This window comes from Fusarium coffeatum (assembly GCF_003316985.1).
Source record: "Fusarium coffeatum strain FIESC_28 chromosome Unknown BRIP53273_contig_74, whole genome shotgun sequence".
NCBI lineage: Eukaryota > Fungi > Ascomycota > Sordariomycetes > Hypocreales > Nectriaceae > Fusarium > Fusarium coffeatum.
Window position 1 is genome coordinate 186,245 of NW_022157870.1, and position 17,757 is coordinate 204,001.

Sequence of the window (17,757 nt, forward strand, 5' to 3'; positions counted from 1 at the left end):
CTTCCAGCCACCCCCTGATGAGATACAGCTTTTGTACGACCTGGGTATGGTTTGCGTGACCTTGTTTCCGAATCGGCTTTCCACAACTCGATAAGCTCTAGCTAGCGAAGCGGAAGTGCCTGGATCGATAGGTGCTTCAGCCTCTGGACAACGTACCGGCCAGTCGTCATGACGGACGATTCCATCAGGAGGGAATGTCGCTGAAAGTTTAATCATCACGCCTAGTCAATTAGGTTTCAGTCACTACCATTGAGCATCCAGACCCAATCGACACATTTCGTACTTTTGGTACATGTTTTAGGCATGCGTTTGTTCTGCGTCAGCAAGACTTGCTAGGACTTGTAGTTGCTGCCTTTATGCTTACAACCTGCCCCGACAGTTATTGGTTCGTGACGGATAACTGCCAGGACTTTCAGAAAGACTCATCCCACACTCTCGGGTATTGCCACTTGCAGACCGCCGTGACTATTGAGCATGCCACGGGTGGTCAGCATTCTTCCCCGGGAGTGTGGCGCGAGTTGGAGGCGGCGGCGGCGGTTACCCTCGTTGGTAGCGACGCGACGCAGGCCTATGTTGCGCGTCTTTTATCAGAGTGGAAATGAAGCTGCCTTCTGGCTCGTTGAATATGACGGCATTGAGCTGTCAGTATCATGTAAAGTCGTATACCATTAGGCTCTCGCGGCCGTCTCGCGCCTCTTTGAGAACAATGACCATCTCGTCGTCGAAGCCAACCCAATTCCTGCGGTCCTCCCACTCAGCCCGCGGGGCTGTCGTAGGGCTGTCTGCGCCATCGGCTGGTTGCCTGGTCGTAGGTCGTACCTCGATGCTGCTGCCTCCAACCCGACCCTCTAGCTCCCATACGCGGATCTCGTCACCCCGCGTACTAATACTAACAGCCTTACCCCGCGGTGTAATCTCAGCGTCTGAGATTCCGGACGTATGGCCCCATAGGCGTATACCAGAAGACAGCGAGAGGGATGTAGCAGTGGATGTGCAGAGGTAAAGGACGAGTGTATTGTCCGGTAATGTGGCGAGGAGGTATGGGTGGCTGTAACAGAGTGTCATAAGCTCTGAACGTGACCTGTTGGTTCGGACAGAGTCGACGCCGCCGCCTGAGGCGGCGATAGGGAGCGTCGACGCAAGGCGAGAGGTCAATTTGTCAACGACGGCGTTATCGGGTGACGGCGTGATGAGTAGATCCTGGACTCCGATGCACCAGCCATCACGGACAGGGAAGGTGTAGGCGATAGAGGCGCTCACGGAGGACGACATGCGTCGTATTGATAGCGCAAGAGGAAGCTGAGTGGTGTGCGACTTTAGAGATGTAAGAAGGTATGGAGGCGGTAGGGTCGTGCTCTTCTTTCGGGGTTCCGACTGTTGCTTTAGTGCTCCATACAATAGCGGCTCTCCAGTCATGTTTGCATTGTTCGTCAAATCATCTGTGGGCTCGGCGGCTGGCCGATTAAATGTGTAGAGCGAGATCAAACCAGCAGCTGTCGCTGTCAGTACGTAAGGAAAGCCTTGCGCAACTGCAACGACTTCCCCGTTGCAGCTTTTTTCGTGCCGGTATCTTCGTATCAATTCTTGCTGTTGGAGATTCAACCGCCAAAGTCCGAAACCCCCATCGGCGAATCCCACTATGATGTCCACCGTTGTTGCAGAACCGCTTTCGTCCACTGCCAGTGATGCCGGTGCAGTATCGTCACACTCGTCGTCCTCGCAAAGATCGATTTGCGCTATTGGCCGCCGCGTCCGTAGATCCCATGCGCGCAATCCAGATTCCGAATCAGCCGTTATTGCGATACCCTCAATGACTTTGACCAGCGTTTTCTTTTGACCATCACTGCCGTCAGGTGCATCTCGCACGCTGACCTCCTCTACCGCACATTTGCCTCTGGCCCAGTTATGACGCAGTTTGTATTGTCTCTTCCAGTCAACGCTCTCGCTCTCGCTGCTCTCCTTCAAGAACTCGTCGTCAGGTGCTCTTCCTTTCCTTCCATCGGCCCAAACGGCTCGTCGCGCCGAGTATTGGAGTTTGGTACCGCCGGCTCCGCCAAGACGGAAGCCAGGTATACGCAACGCGCGTGGGAGCACAAAACGCTCATAATAATGTTCGCGCCAGAGATGAGGATCTGAGGCAAGGCGGTATAGTCGATGCGAAGTTGGTGAAATGTCGAGGAGTTCTGACGAAGAGAGAAAGGATAGAATTCGCAGTAGGATCTCAGAAGATATCTTGGTAAGAATGTCCCGGGGTGGCGGGTCGTAAGCTGCATTTGCGATGCGTAGACGCTTGCATGGCCGAGATGAAACTACATCTTGTGTCCGAAGATGATCAGAGCTCTCTTCGATCGATGCAGGCTTGCGCTTCGGCATTGCGAGAAATTGGTAGGGAGCACTAGGCAGGCCAAGCCTGCATTTAGCTATGCAAATTATATGTAACCAATTAGCAAGGTGATGTTGGAGCAGAGAGGTTACTTATTTCTTTGTGAAAATGTCGGTGGCAATGCATTCTGGCTTCGACAGAAGCTTACAGTGCCGGCGCCTACCCTGTACAGTACTCGTGACAATGGAAGTGCCAACGCATCTTTAGTTAATCTTTCAATCAAGGTTGTTTACAGATAGCCAGTAAGAAAACTGGTATTGTTTAGCTTTAAGAAACAAACATTGTAGTCATGCTCCGGTGTATATGGTTGTGGCTCTAACAAACCCAGATATTTGTACCGCTTTGTTCGTTTTGAGGATGTTGGTAAGAGGAAAATCTGTAGCCACCTGAGAATAGTACTAATACTTCTCATGATTCAAAACGCTTTTATTAACGATGGCCCTGACGTCCTCATAGTTATTTACTTCTTTCTCTGTCGTACATTTGAACGCAGGGTATTTCCATAATGCGTGCCAGGGTAGAAACTCAAAAAGTCTACCGTGTAAGTGTTCCCAAACTCCAATGATGCTTGACTAACTCCTACTTTTTACAATCCGATCACCGAGAAGAGGTCATCGTACACTTTGCCAACCCAACCATCCATAAGACCTCCCTTTGCGACGACACCCAGACCCCCGACCGCCCATAGCGCAGCAAAAGCTGCCGAAGCACCGTGAAGAGCAACCCATTTTCGTCTTCTTGACTTCATGGCCTTCTTCTCCGCAGGCACACTACTCGTTCCCCAAATGAACTTGGTCGTAGGTGACAGACCAAACCACTTCGCCTGCCCCCAGATCATATGACCACAGCCGGTAGCGAGAAGACCAACATAGGAGAACCAAGAAGTAACAGGATGTCGAGCGAACGCATGTGCGACATAGGCGAGACCGATGTTAGAGCTATCGCCCTCAACCTGAAGAGGCAAGACACGATTGACAAAGACGTGGGCTGCGAAGAAGACAGTGAAGGCGTATCCGGATATCGAGATATAGCTCAACGTTGGCCATGGTGAAGCAGCCCGAGCACTTTTCTGATCCTCAAGTTCTGTCCTTGAACGGTGAAGGGCGTACATCCCTGGGGTCGCAGCACCATAACGTTGCATATTCTGCGATCTCCTCAACAATCGAAGGGCGATACCTGAACCGACATGGGCGATGATAGGTAGAGCAACCAGCATGGGTTCGGTGAGCGACGTTTGGTAAATTTCACGAGTCATGAGGAGGTAAGTTTCCGAGCCAGGAACCGAACGTGTGATAGCGGGAATGAGAGAAACGTTGGCGAGGTGGAGGGAGGTAAAGATACCCATTGCGTAACTTGAAAACTTCTGGATTCGCATAACTAGTCAAGTAAGCATGTCTTCATCGAGTGTCATGCAAGTGATTATGTCCTTACGATAGAAGATAGGGCCAGGACCAGTCCCAGACGATCTGAGGTTTGTACTGGCACTCAAACCCGGAGCACCGGTGGAAGGAGCCCTGATCGATGAAGTGCTGTTCTCCATTTCGTCGGCGTTCACCATCTCATATCCATCATCACTTCCCCGAGGCGGTGGCCCAAGGTCACGTCGGTCAATAGCGGGATCTGCTGGCGGAGAATCTATCGGGGAAGGGTCAAGTTGCTGTAAAGATAAGAAGCTCGCCTGTGAGGCTCGACGATCGGCGGGTTGGTCGAAATCCATGATGTTACCACGGCCAGCGTGCTACCTCTGTAAGTAGATGAGAGAGACAGTCCCAAGAAACGTAGGCGGGGAGCCGAGACGTAGAAGAAGAGATGATGGCGCGCTCGTGACAGGGAAGTTTTTCCAGTTGGGATTAGCGCCTCAACGTGGTGGGAGACGGGGGAAGCTGCCACCAGATTCTGGGGCAGTCTCAGGGTACCTTGTCAGAATTGGCCGCTGGAGGCATACCTAAGAGACGAAATAATTCGATCATTTTATTCTAGGTTGACCAGCAGTTAAGCTACTTTATTATGGTAGCCTGAGTCTTGGGGGACAATTCTTCTCCAGCTGTTACCCACCTGGGCAGGTGTTATGGAAGCCCCTACCGCAAGCCCCCTGGGAATGACGTTGAGGTTCTGGGAGCCCGGTCAGCAAAACATGCTAAATTGTGATTGGCGACAGCCAAACTCAAGACTTTGACCATTGGAGATTAGTGCCCGAACTCCCTAGTACTTACCTAACGTTAGTTCCTTATTCGTTCTGGCCCGGGCCACTGCTCAATCTTTCCCCATCAAACATCAACAGATCGACATCTTCCTTACAGCAAGTTCATCGCACGCGGTTCGAGTGTTGAGCGGCAAAACACGATTCAGAAAGAAGATGCCTCCAGTGAGCCTGGCGTGTCTTGATTTACCACTGACTTACTGACGCGCTTTTAGCGACACCAAACACTTCCGGCGGCGCAGACCGCAGCCGCACGTGAAGCACAAAAGTCTTTCTACTGCCAGCTCTGCTCTAAGGGCTATTCTCGGATGAACGACTATGAAGCTCATCTCGGCAGTTACGATCACAGTCACAAACAGCGCCTCAAGGATATGAAGGCCATGGTTCGTGATCCTAATGCGGGCTCACGAGCTCGAAAGGCCGAGGCCAAAGCAGATGGTCTAATAAGTATCAAACTCCCTGGCCAGGAATCTACCACCGGTACTGGAGGCGGAGGTTTCAAGAAAGGCGGATTTAAAAAGAGTGGCTTCAAGAGTGCTTTCACCAAAGTGGAGAGCAGTGGATCAGGATCAACAGCATCAACTACTGAGAAACCCAAATCGACTAATGCTCTTGAGCCTGCACCAGTCAACCCTGGTCTCCAGAAGAACCTTTTGCCAGAAAGCGACACCGAAGATGAGGGCTATGAGGTCTATGACCCGCGGTTTCCCACGGATTAAGCTTATTGATCACTGAAAGCGCGAACAGACACTGAACAATGACGGTGCACTGAATTTCTTCTATCGACTCGCATCGCCCCCAGCCCTTCACATTGGTGGCCACTGAGGGCCTCCTAGTTGTGATATGTCCTGTTCCAACAATCCCAGCAAGTTGCGACTTCCAGACATCCAGTCTGCCATTTGCGCCACCTGCGAGTTATCCTGAAATGCAGCATTGGGGTCGCCACCAGCGGTGTTCATGTTAGGATCCATCACAGGCATGAAGCCGAGCTGGCTCAAATAAACGTCGAACTCATCTCCGATTGGTGCCATTGTTTGGTCTTCCTGCTGTTGCGACTTGGCTTCGACATAAAGTGCTGCGACATTGCTCATGACTTGGCATAGCCGCGAGAGCTTTTGCATTGTCTCTGAAGCGTCACTGGTTTCTCCAATGGACGTGCTGAAATCACTCAAGAGACGTAGGTCTTCTGCCGATGATGTTTCTATAACATAGCAGAACAGAACGAAAAACGGGGCAAACGGGGTCAAGACCAGGTTCCTATACGTTTGTCAGATGTGCTCGGAGCCCAGGGATGACTGTTGCTATCAACATACCAGTGGACATATATATTCCTCGCATGTGGATCTTTTCGCACTAATTCCATACATGCTAAATGCGTATGTGTCGCCCTTCTTGCGGTCTCTATGCACTCGTCACAGAACCTACTGGAGGAGCCTTCAGGGGCTGGGATCGCTCGATAGATAAGTGTCATAGTTGATAGCAACTGGACTTCGTCACCCTTGACATGAACATCGACCAAGGGCGAGGCTCCTATCTTCTCAAGCGAGGCAATGGCCAATCCTCGGCTCTCGTGCGCCTCCGCCTCTACCTCCCGACACTTTGCCGCCAGCATTCGAGCCCTCTCAGCGAGAACAGCAGGAGGCTGAGCTAATGCAGCTGGACAGAAACTGATTTTTTTTGTTAGCCACAACAGCTGAAGAACTTTGGAGCGATACCTACAGTTGCTCATACACTTGGCCCTGAAGCGTTGCAGCACTTAGCCACATGGACGCAACAGCCTTGGTCTCAATACTCAATATGCCCTCAAAGTGGAAGGTTCGCGGAATGTCAATTTCCCAATCCTGGATAAGAGGCGCACGTCCGAGTCGAATCGCCAACGCTTTATCTGTTGTATAAATATACCAGAAGAGAATTGCTCTGATGCCAGCTTCCTCTGGGTTACGCATAGAGTGATCTTTGCGGTGAAATCCTGCGGTCTGACACATTTGGGCAGCAGCACTATTGAGGTGCCAGGCTACTGACGGCCTGCATACATCAATTGCATACAATGTCTGATCGGTCCGTTAGCGTCTACGGCTTCTCGACAGAAGAAGATCACCCACCCCCATTAATAGAGCTTGGACTGTCTCTATTTTGATGGACATGAAGAGAGACATGTTCGCCAATCCAGTTTCCAAGTTCACTCGACTTGTGTGAAGATGAGAGGCAAACTCGTCCTTGAGAGCCTTGTTGTCGATAGTCAATGCGTGCTGTTCAAGGAACAGGTAGTAAAGTCCGACGTTGACAATGATAAATGTGGCATCAGTGAAGTCTTCTGTAGGGAAGTAGACCATTCGACAAAGGTTGGAAAAGTCACTTATTCCTACGAAATAGCACACAAACGTGAAGAGCCCTGGCGGAGAAGCTGGCACCAGGTCAGCGTGTGGGTTGGAGAGCAGATGCTTTGATACGTACCTCTCGCTCGCTTCAGTAAGGAGACGACGACGTCCATTGGGGGCATCTTGAGCTGGCCGAGACCGCCTTGCGGTAACGGTTGCTGCAATGGGAACCTGGGGCCATGGCTGATAGATTGTCGACTCTGAAGCTCAGCTATCTGTCTCAGGTTGGCGAGGGCCTCCCACATCTTGGGGCTGACGTCGTGCAGAGATGTGCGCTCCACGGCATGCTCAAGGAGTTCGCTCGCAAACGTCGTTTGCTGGGCGATTACAGAATCGCCACCCAGAGCAGACTCATCATCAGAGCTTTCGAACCCGACAGTCGACGCAGCGTTGGCATCCAAGCCAACAAATGCTCCAGGGGTCACGGGGAAGTGGACATTGCTACCTGGTGTTGATGTAGGGCGCTGGGAGAGATCGCGGAGGAGATTTTCTATGTTAGCTAGACGGACTTCAATTTGATCAATCTTGCGTTCACTAGAGGGCGCGAATATCACTGATTAGCAACTGATTTGCATGTTCAGGTGGTGAGTTGATTTGACAGATACGATGGCAGTTCGGTGGGTGCAGTGCAAGTGGTGACTAACTATTGAGATGAGATGAGGACTCGCTGCCTGGGCTCCTTGGGTCTCTGACCAACACCAGTGGATGTGCAAGAGCGTTTAGCTGTACGGCAGTTGGAACAGGGCCAGTCTTTATCGCATCGAATCTATTGCATACGGGGCGTTATTGATAGGAATACGGTATATTGAACGGTTTGTGCATCCAGAAGCACCAAGGTTAAGGCTACGCTGCTTCTGAAATGGCATCTATGGGAAATGCTTACCTTTCGCATACGACACTGATCACACTGAATTCACGAGATATCCAGTTAGTCTTGACATTGATGGATCCATGTTAGACTGATACGCCTATCAAGGCCAAACAAGCAACCAAGGAAATCAAACCGTGGAACCTCGCAAGACAGCAAAACGGCAACCAACTCGGTGAAAAATGCCTAATGTGGAATATGAAAATGAAAATGAATATACGGGTATCACTCACCGCACGCCGTGTAGAATCATCGGGAGCCGCGGGTCCGTTGTTGGTGAGCCCTCGGCCGATACTGGACTGGTCCATAGCTCTCTGTCTTTATGTGACCAATAGATGACGTAGAGGTTTGGGATGAGAACAACTTCCGTTGTTCTTTTTTTCTTCTTTTTATTTTCTCCGCTCGCAATTGGAGAGAGACTAGAATATGGGTGCTGACGACGCGGTATAGATGGGATGTATCATGTACGGGATGTACGGATACGGGAGGAAGGGAAGTAAAGTCAAGTAAAGTAAAGTAAGGTAATGGAAGGGTTCGGGAAGCGCGGGGACCGACCAGTGAATTGTGGCTTGTAACCTCATGTATCAAAATCAAATGTGGCTGTGATTTAGGAGAGGTTAATGGATCGAAACTCTATTCCGTCTTAGTTTAACGGTATCCGTATCCGTTGGTACCTACCTAGGTACCTATAGAGTAGGTAGGTAGGCACCTAAGGTAGGTAGGTACAGAGGTAGTTTCTCACAGATTGCCATAACTCAACTTGTGTATATACTCTGCTTCATCTTTATGACTTGCATCTGATTCAGTTAGGTATTATATAGGTAGTCGAAATTGACTACAAGCGGCTGAATAATTGCCCCGGTCTGAAATTATCTTACTGTATGGATACTACTACCTGCCTAACCTACTAGGTACCTAGGTACTCTAGGTAGGTAGGTAGTCTACTAAGGTACATAGTCTATGCCATTGATCATCTGTGGCTGTATAAGCTCATTGGCTGAGCCGTATCGCGCGGGTTGCGATGAACGTCAACGCCAAGAAACACCCTTTATTCAAAAGAGTCGACGTTTGTCTTGAGTTTGCTATGTTATGTGCACTACCTACCTAATTCAAGATGACTGCTAAGCAGCATAAAAAGAAGCAAGAAAGTCAACTTGGCGATTCAAGTGAGCCAAACACGAACACAAACACAAACAACACCATGACGGTTACACTCGAGCTCGAGGGTGATACGAAAAAAGAAGACAAGAAAGATTCAAGCTTCAAATACTATTTGGTATTAATGTCAATATACGTGGTGTATCATGACTGACAACATTTCTAGCGCGTCTTTACTTACAATGATCGCTTGGGATGGATCCTCAACGGTGTTGCATTTGTCTGTATGATTGCTGCAGGTACAATCCTGCCCCTTATGGACCTTGTATTTGGAAAGTTTATCAACGTTTTTACCAATTTCGCTACTGGCTCCTTGTCACCTGCTGGATACCGAACTGAGGTCAGCAAGTACAGGTAAAACATCCATGACAGCCCGTCTATACCTACCTACTATGCTTAGTATAGGTACTACAGTCATCTATCTGTACTAACCAATTTCATTTTATAGCTTGTACTTTATTTATCTCTTTATCGCAAAGTTTGTTCTGACCTATATTTGGACGGTATGTTTACCACGTATTCGCTATTTGAGCAACCAGATGCTTATACTTATACTTACACTTACACTTACCTTTTCCAGATACTCGTTTCCATTGCGGCCATCAACACTACCAAATCGCTTCGTGTTGACTTTGTCCGGAGCACCCTCCGTCAAGAGGTAGCCTTCTTTGACTCTCCCGCCTCTTCGATACCCGGCCAGATCACAACAAATGGCAACCTCATCAACCAAGGAATCTCTGAAAAGTTTGGCATTACAATTGCTGCCCTCTCGACTTTCGTTTCTGCTTTCATCGTAGCCTTCGCCGTTCAATGGAAGCTTACTCTGATTGTCCTTGCTATCATTCCAGTGAACCTGATCGTCACTATCATATGTGTCGCTATTGACACTGGGTACGAGTATGCCATGTTCGATGTCTACTCGAGGTCAAGTTCCTTGGCCGAGGAAGCCTTCTCGACCATTCGTACAGCTCATGCTTTCTGGGCGTTTCCAAAGTTGTCCAAACGCTTCACAGATACCCTCCAGGAAGCAAGGAGGATTGGCCATAAAAAGTCATGGGTATACATGGTCCTGTTCCCCACTGAGTTCTTCTGCATCTTTGCAGGATATGGCTTGGCTTTCTGGCAGGGAATGAGGATGTACTCGGAGGGTGAGATCACTCAGCCAGGAACGGTCGTGACGTGAGTATATCTAGTATCTCCATACTTTACTTAAACTAACCAACCATTGACATTGGCAGTGTCATCTTTGCTGTTCTCGTTGCTGCTACAGCACTCACTCAGATTGCGCCCCAGACGATAGCCATCTCTAAAGCCACTGCCGCTGCCCAGGAGATGTTCGAAATGATTGATCGCAAGTCGCAAATTGATGCGTTATCCCCACGAGGTGAAACCATACCTGACTTCCAGGGCAATATCCAATTCCGCGGGGTCCAGTTTGCATACCCCTCTCGTTCTAATGTCACGATTCTTCACTCGCTTGACCTCGACATTCCTGCTGATCAAACAACGGCTCTTGTTGGTGCCAGTGGATCTGGAAAGAGTACGATATTTGGACTCTTGGAGCGTTGGTATACGCCAAGTCGTGGATCAATCACACTGGATGGACGTCCTGTTGAGAGCCTGAACCTGCAATGGCTTCGAACGAATATTAGAATGGTTCAGCAGGTATGGACAAAGACACCAAACATCACACATGATACTAATTTCTATCCAGGAACCAACCCTGTTCAGCGGTACCATCTTTCAGAATGTTGTAGATGGTCTGACTGGCACACCCATGGTCGACCTCCCAGAGGATGAGAAGCAAAGGATGGTCGTCGAGGCCTGTAAATCCGCATATGCCCATGATTTCATCGAGACGCTGCCCAACGTGCGTTCTTTTCTCCAATTTCCAAAGCCTTTACTGACCATAGTACTGTTAGGGCTACGATACTTGGATTGGCGAGAGAGGTGCGTCATTATCCGGCGGACAAAAGCAGCGTGTAGTCATTGCTCGCAGCATCATTTCCAACCCCAAAGTCTTGATGCTCGACGAAGCCACCAGTGCTCTGGACCCAAACGCCGAAAAGATCGTGCAGAAAGCTCTCAACAACGTAGCCAAAGGCCGAACAATGATTGTCATTGCGCACCGTCTATCTACGATTCGTGATGCCGACAACATCATAGTCATGGCCAAGGGCGAAACAATCGAAAAGGGCTCCCATCAAGAACTGATTCAGCGCGGTGGCACATACTCGCGTCTCGTTCGCTTACAGGATCTTGGAAAGGGTGGCGAATCTTCAGAAGAGGAGGAAAGTGAGACAGACAAGGAAGAAACAGCTGCTGGTCTTGATCCTGTTTTATCCCATGCTTCTCAGCATGCTGTAGCGGATATCACACGAAAAGACGGAGTCAATTACGGGCTTCTTACAGGACTTTGGCTCGTTATCAAGGAACAGAGGCCATTGTGGTTCTCCTGTTTCGTTCTAGTCATCATCTCCATATTGGGAGGTAAGGTGTTTGTCCAACGCTACGAAAGTAAAGCTTACTTATACCATCCCAGGCGCTACGTATCCGGCACTTGCTATCCTCTTTTCGAGAACCATGAAGGCATTCGAGACAATTGACGTCAGCGAGGCAAACTTCTTCTCATTGATGTTCTTTGTAGTCGCTCTTGCCAACTTTGTTATATATGCCGTGGCTGGCTGGGTTTGCAATGAAATCGGCCAAGTAAGTCCCATACGCTATCAGTTTTAGCATCTTTGAGGTTAACAAATTCTAGCATGTCATGACTGTATATCGAAGTGAACTATTTGATAACACCCTCCGACAAGACATGATCTTCTTTGATGACCCCGACCGTGGAACTGGCGCTCTCGTTTCACGACTGGCCGCTGAACCAACAAGTCTCCAGGAATTACTATCCATGAATCTATCACTTATTATGATCAACCTAGTTACCGTCTTATCTAGTTCAGTACTAGCCATCGCCTATGGCTATAAGCTGGGTCTTGTTCTTACACTTGCCGCCTTGCCGGTGCTCGTTGGTTCGGGATATGTAAGGATCCGACTTGAATACAAGTTTGACGACGACACCGCCGGACGGTTTGCTAAAAGCAGTGGTCTGGCTTCGGAGGCGGTCCTGGGCATTCGAACCGTTTCCTCACTGGCATTGGAGCGAGCGGTAATCGATCGATATAGCAATGCCTTAGAAGGCCTTGCTAAGGAGGCTATCGGAAGCCTGGGTTGGAAGATGCTTTTCTACTCCTTCAGTCAGTCTGCATCCTTCCTTGCCATGGCACTAGGATTCTGGTAAGTATTTTTCGACTACAAATTGCAAGAGTAACACTAACGACTGATAGGTACGGTGGGCGTCTTGTTTCCACGGGCGAGTATACAACAGATCAATTCTACGTGATCTTTATTGCCGTCGTCTTCTCAGGGGAAACATCAGCAATGTTGTTTCAGTATACCACCAGTATCACGAAAGCACGAACTGCCATCAACTACATCTTCGAGCTCCGGCGCCAAAAGGTCCTGCATGATAATGCGGACAATAGTCCTGGAAGTGAGAAAAGTTTGGCCGAGAAGGGTATCGACATCTCCTGCGACAAGATCGCTTTTGCCTATCCTCGCCGCCCCAAACTGCAAGTACTTCGAGGCGTGGACATCGCCATCGAATCTGGCAAAATGATTGCCCTCGTTGGAGCCTCTGGATGTGGCAAATCCACTATGATTGCACTGCTTGAACGCTTCTACGACCCAACCAGTGGTATGTTACAGGCAGATGGCCAGGATATCAGGACAAAAGACAGGCGACTACACAGGCGAGACATTGCTCTTGTGCAACAGGAGCCAGTTCTGTACCAGGGTTCAATTCGGGACAATGTCTCCCTTGGTATCGAAGAGGGTAACCCATCCGACGACGATATTATTGAGGCTTGTAAACAAGCCAACGTATATGAGTTCGTCTCTTCTCTTCCTGAGGGTCTCGCAACACCTTGTGGCAACCAAGGTTTGTCGCTCTCTGGAGGTCAAAGGCAGCGTATCGCAATCGCCCGAGCCCTTATCCGTAAGCCTCGTTTATTGCTTTTAGATGAGGCTACTAGCGCTCTAGATACAGAGAGTGAAAAGGTCGTCAAGGAGGCCTTGGATCGAGCAGCCGAAGGAAGAACAACGGTTGCCGTTGCACATCGATTGAGCACGATCCGAGATGCAGATATCATTTGCGTTTTCTCGGGTGGCAAGATTGTCGAGAGAGGGAGACATGGAGATCTCGTTGCGAAGAAAGGTCTATATTACGAGATGGTGTTAGGCCAGTCCTTAGATAGGGAGGCATGATTAATTCGGGAGTCAGCCAGAGTCTAGGAGGAGTTTCATTTCTGCTTAACCTCACTCATCTACGCTAGCAGGACCTATCACCCGGAAGTTTTGCAATGCTTTTATAGCGTTGTATAATAGGAAAGAATGACACGATCCCAGTTCTGTGCCATGAACAAGGAGTTGATGTGCAAAATTTGGTTGATAGTCCATCAGCGGTGACGAATCACTTGGTTACTCTTCATCAAGTTGAACTTTTCAAGCTCACTGAACCATATAAATAGTATAAGATTCCCAAACGTCGGCTATGACTTGCCTACGGTTTTGTTACACTAAGCTCGTCCTGTTAACATGATGATGAATAGAGCTTGACCACGGTCTACAGCTCTCGTCATATTGATCTAGAATCCATATCTTCGTATCTATTTTATCTAGCCTATCATGATAACCTCGCATGCATTTTCCCCAACTAAATCAAACATATCGCTTAAGCCAAGACCTTGACGTCGCCAGCCTTGAGCTTGCCAGCTTCAACAAGCCTCTTGGTCTCGCCGACCCAGACAGCCTTGATCTCGTCGGCAACCTTGAGACCGTTGAGCTTGCCAGCAAGGTCAGCAATCTCATCGGGATCAATCTTACCCTGGATGGTCTCAACATCGCCGAGGACAGAGTCGATGTCAGTAGGTGTAGGCTCGCCAGCAGCGAAGTAGTTGGCATCCTTGACGGATCCCTTGAGCACACGCTTGTTCTTCTTGACGGCGTTCTTGGCGGCCTCCTTGGCCTTCTTTGAAGACTCGCGATCGGCCTTGGCCTTCTCCTCGGCCTCCTTAGCAGCCTTCTCCTCGGCCTCCTTGGCAGCCTGAGCGTCCTCCTTGGCCTTCTTCTCGGCGGCCTCACGTTCAAGACGCTTCTTGTTCTTGGAGGCGCTGGCTTCCTGTCGGAATCGCTTAATACGCTCATCACCAGCTGAAGCATCGTCTAGCAGCTTACGGAGGCGAGCGTTATCCTCGGCCTTTCTCTTCTTGCGGGCGTTGGTGTTCTTGCGCTCCTGGTGTCGCTTCTGATCACGGTTCTCATTGTCATCGGGGACATCCTCATCGAGGTACTCAAAGGTTCGCCAGCTGTCAAAGTTGTACCAGAAATTGTAAAAGTCCTCGACCTGCTCCTTGGTGGCGTCGGCACTGCCAAATGAGGGGACGGGGTGAGTCTTTGAGAAACGGGCCTCAGACTTGAAAACCTTGCTCCACGCCTTATAGTAATCGGCCTTCTGGAGCTGCTTCTTAGTGGGAGGCTCAACTTCAGCCTCCTCATCGACGGAGTCAAACTGACGGCGCTTCACGGGGTCAAGGAGGACGTCGGTAGCCTTCTGAATACACTTGAAGAACTGATCGTCGTCGACACGACCCTGGGCGGCCTTCTTATCGGGGTGGTGCTTAAGGACCTTCTTGCGGTGAGCCTTCTTGATCTGGTCTTCAGTAGCCCTCCAGCGGTACTTGGAAAGACCGAGAATCTTGTAGTGATCTTGGGTCTAGGTACAAAGAAAAAACGTTAACAAAAGCAATCGAGGTGCATATCAAGAACCACATACCTTCCAGTCCTTGGCCTCACGCTGGAGCATCATGGGGTCCTCCGGCTCGCTCTCGTCGCTGACATCACCATCTTCGACGTTCTTGGCGCTCTCCTGAGCCTGGATACGGTCGTCCTCGGAGAAAGTGCGCTTGTGGCGGGCTCGTCGAGCGTGGGCGAGGAAGTGAGGGCCGACAGGCTCGATGCTTCGCTGAGTAGCGTCAGAAAGCTTGCCGACAGCCTTGAAGTCCTTATCGGCAGCCCAGCCACTGGGGAGGGCAGGGAGAGGAAGTGTCACAGTAGCTACGGAAGCCATTATGTGGTGTATGAGTTTGATGGTGAAGAGAGAAATACCGATGGTTTTTTGGCCGCAACAATTTTTTTTTTCAATGGCGCTGAATCGACTTCCCCCACCATGGACGTTATTGGCGGGGTAAAGGCTTCAGTGGGACATGATTGCAACCAGACCAGTTACAGTGGGATGAGCGCCTTAAGCTGTTCCGCGGCTAGCGTCTAGAGGTGTCCAAAGCACCCTGGAACTCCCTAGAAGGTCAGGCCAGATGAGAGGCTCCGCCCAGCCATTCAAGGCATCGGAAGCATTGAGGTTGAACCGGACTTTTTTTTCCCCTTCTCGATTTCAAGGCCATCTTCACGATAGATTCAAATCGCCACACCGGTTTCCATATTTGCTTAATTTCCATTCTCTCGAACTTCCGAAAGCCAAGATGACCACCGTCCCGGCTCTAAATGCTTACCGACATCTAATGCGCGCGGCGCGCATCGCTTTCCAAGGTATGGAACCATATTGAAATTGCCTGGGATACTATACTCCTCATGTTGTGATCAATCATGCTGACGGTTTGGCTTCTCAAGGGGACGCACCAATTCTGTCCGCAGCCCAGCTACAGATCCGTAACGAGTTCCGTCAAAAGGCCTCGATCGATGTGTCTGACGCTCCTGCAGCGATTAAGCACGCCGAGGAGGTTGCGAAAGTCCTCCGCCAAAATGTTGTTCAAGGCCGCAGAATAGAAGAAGGCAAAGATTCCTACAGTATGTTGGCAACAGACATGGGCATATACAAGCATGAACTAATTGAAAATTATAGAGCTGCGGATACATGAGGACATCGAGCGAGGCGATAATGAATCGATCAAAACGGCCGGCAAAGGCACAATCGGAGGTGGCTGCTGCGGCGGTAGTAAAAAGTGAGCGGAAATCCGCGGCCATATTGTATAATCTTGTAATATTACTGCAAAGATACCCTGAAAGAACAAGTGAACTGGCAATCAACGTTCTTGCTCTTTCCCTCTCATCTCTTCCCTCAACTCAACCATAAACCGACCTCCGTGGTCAGCCATCCTTTTCGCTAAAGTCCACATTGATGTCTTTTTCCTGGCGCCAAACTCCGAAAACGCGATGATTTATCTACCTTAAAATCAACATAAAAGAAAAAGGGTCATAACTTCGTCTAGTCTCCAGAGAGAGCAGCGTAGGCAGGGGTATCTGAAGCTCCTGGGGGTGCTGCCACAGGGGCAGGCAGAGTTGCAGGTCGGTTCGTAGACCCGCCACCACCTTCGGTCGCTCGCGAGCCTCCAGCCTGAGAGCTTCCCTGGCGTTGCCTAGCATCACGCATCATCTGGGTTCTTTGGTCCTTGTCCATCGTACCAATCGCCTTTGGTTGTCCCCACCGAACTCGCAATGGGCATCCAGCAATCACGGCTCGACCCTGACATGCCTCTGCAGCCTTCTCTGCAGCTTCACGAGTCTCGTAGTTCACAAAGGCACAATGTGACATGTGCGAACAGACCAAGCTCTTGATCTTGCCGTGAGCCTTGAAGAAGTCCCGAAGCTTATACTCCGGCAAATCGTCCTCAATACCAGTCACGAAGAGAGACATAATATTCTTGTCAGCAGGAGGCAGCCAATCGCGTGGACTCGGAGGCAGCTGGGCAGCACTAGGGAAAACCTGACGACTTTTACCGCCGGGTTTGGCTCCCGCAGCTGCCGCTGCCTTTGAGTCTCGAGTTCGAATAGGACCAGGTCCGCCGAGGCCAGCACCAACCACTGCATTTCCGCCCTTGGAACTCTCGCCCTCTTCGATAGTTTTTCCCTTGCGAAAGTAAGGTTTACTATTCGCAAGTCTTCGTAGAAGCTCACGCGCCTTCTCATCTGTTTTTTCGTATTCCTCCTGCCCAACCTTTCCTTCCTCGATCAATTGTTCGTTGTTTTGAGCGAAGTATTCTCGATTAATGTCGGACTGAGGGCCGGGAGCGACCATCTTCAGGGCAGCATCGCGTACGACGATAGGAAGCCCAAACGAAAGGTCGAGCATGCAACATTGACAGCAGTTCTTGAGTCGCGCGCAGGTCAGGCAAATGTTTGTCCGTTTCTTACGGCCATTCGCGCGCGTGGCGCTCCATGCGAATACAGTGAAAGGTCTAGTGCACTATTTGGCATCATGTCAGCGCTGCGTTCATGCGAGAACGCGAAAGAGATCAGTGGTTGACCTACCAATTTGCACTCCGCGCCATAATCCTCTTTGAGCATTTTGACATAAGGGTTTTCAGGAAGACATGTCTCGCAGACGGATGGAAAGTCGGTGGTTTCCCATCCTGAGCGGTTGAGATCTTGCTTGATCTGGGGCGGCATCGCGAATACGTTAAGTGATGGTTGCGCAGGGTAGCTCTAGGTCAACTTTGATGGCTTTTGCAGTTGAGGCGCAGAAATTCGGTCATCCGCCACCTTATGTAATGCAAAATATGGGCTTAGACAGCAAGCTCTAAGGCCGGAGTTGCCCGCCGCCATTGGATGCGCCTGGCTTATCGATAGGCTTCGGAATACTTTTTCTGTCTCCCTTTCAGTGGTCAGACTTACAACCTCTGTAGGTACCTAGTAGGTATGGAGG

The 17,757-nt window shown here is 50.0% G+C and overlaps 8 protein-coding genes across 8 annotated transcripts; 3 read left to right on the forward strand and 5 right to left on the reverse strand.

Moving 5' to 3' along the window:
• Positions 1-648: 648 nt before the first annotated feature.
• On the reverse strand, positions 649-2,373 carry FIESC28_03525 (uncharacterized protein; the record flags this gene model as incomplete). Its single annotated transcript, XM_031157674.1, has 1 exon — positions 649-2,373. One exon carries the CDS (start codon positions 2,371-2,373, stop codon positions 649-651), a length of 1,725 nt encoding a protein of 574 aa, XP_031018320.1.
• Positions 2,374-2,969: 596 nt separating this feature from the next.
• On the reverse strand, positions 2,970-4,100 carry FIESC28_03526 (uncharacterized protein; the record flags this gene model as incomplete). The annotated part of the gene is made up of 2 exons (XM_031157675.1): positions 2,970-3,760; positions 3,815-4,100. The coding sequence occupies 2 exons, from the start codon at positions 4,098-4,100 to the stop codon at positions 2,970-2,972; spliced, it is 1,077 nt and encodes a 358-aa protein (XP_031018321.1).
• Positions 4,101-4,739: 639 nt separating this feature from the next.
• FIESC28_03527 (uncharacterized protein) lies at positions 4,740-5,302 on the forward strand (the record flags this gene model as incomplete). Its single annotated transcript, XM_031157676.1, has 2 exons — positions 4,740-4,748; positions 4,799-5,302. The coding sequence occupies 2 exons, from the start codon at positions 4,740-4,742 to the stop codon at positions 5,300-5,302; spliced, it is 513 nt and encodes a 170-aa protein (XP_031018322.1).
• An 87-nt stretch (positions 5,303-5,389) lies between these two features.
• On the reverse strand, positions 5,390-8,137 carry FIESC28_03528 (uncharacterized protein; the record flags this gene model as incomplete). Its single annotated transcript, XM_031157677.1, has 8 exons — positions 5,390-5,840; positions 5,897-5,951; positions 6,009-6,250; positions 6,303-6,634; positions 6,686-6,987; positions 7,038-7,495; positions 7,606-7,727; positions 8,063-8,137. 8 exons carry the CDS (start codon positions 8,135-8,137, stop codon positions 5,390-5,392), a joined length of 2,037 nt encoding a protein of 678 aa, XP_031018323.1.
• Positions 8,138-9,030: 893 nt separating this feature from the next.
• Positions 9,031-13,307, forward strand: FIESC28_03529 (uncharacterized protein; the record flags this gene model as incomplete). The annotated part of the gene is made up of 11 exons (XM_031157678.1): positions 9,031-9,105; positions 9,154-9,341; positions 9,436-9,490; positions 9,568-10,166; positions 10,226-10,652; positions 10,702-10,857; positions 10,910-11,477; positions 11,530-11,696; positions 11,749-12,278; positions 12,329-13,038; positions 13,090-13,307. 11 exons carry the CDS (start codon positions 9,031-9,033, stop codon positions 13,305-13,307), a joined length of 3,693 nt encoding a protein of 1,230 aa, XP_031018324.1.
• A 466-nt stretch (positions 13,308-13,773) lies between these two features.
• FIESC28_03530 (uncharacterized protein) lies at positions 13,774-15,168 on the reverse strand (the record flags this gene model as incomplete). Its single annotated transcript, XM_031157679.1, has 2 exons — positions 13,774-14,814; positions 14,875-15,168. 2 exons carry the CDS (start codon positions 15,166-15,168, stop codon positions 13,774-13,776), a joined length of 1,335 nt encoding a protein of 444 aa, XP_031018325.1.
• Positions 15,169-15,577: 409 nt separating this feature from the next.
• FIESC28_03531 (uncharacterized protein) lies at positions 15,578-16,061 on the forward strand (the record flags this gene model as incomplete). Its single annotated transcript, XM_031157680.1, has 3 exons — positions 15,578-15,644; positions 15,726-15,902; positions 15,958-16,061. The coding sequence occupies 3 exons, from the start codon at positions 15,578-15,580 to the stop codon at positions 16,059-16,061; spliced, it is 348 nt and encodes a 115-aa protein (XP_031018326.1).
• Positions 16,062-16,320: 259 nt separating this feature from the next.
• Positions 16,321-17,501, reverse strand: FIESC28_03532 (uncharacterized protein; the record flags this gene model as incomplete). Its single annotated transcript, XM_031157681.1, has 2 exons — positions 16,321-17,298; positions 17,364-17,501. 2 exons carry the CDS (start codon positions 17,499-17,501, stop codon positions 16,321-16,323), a joined length of 1,116 nt encoding a protein of 371 aa, XP_031018327.1.
• Between the last annotated feature and the right edge of the window lie 256 nt (positions 17,502-17,757).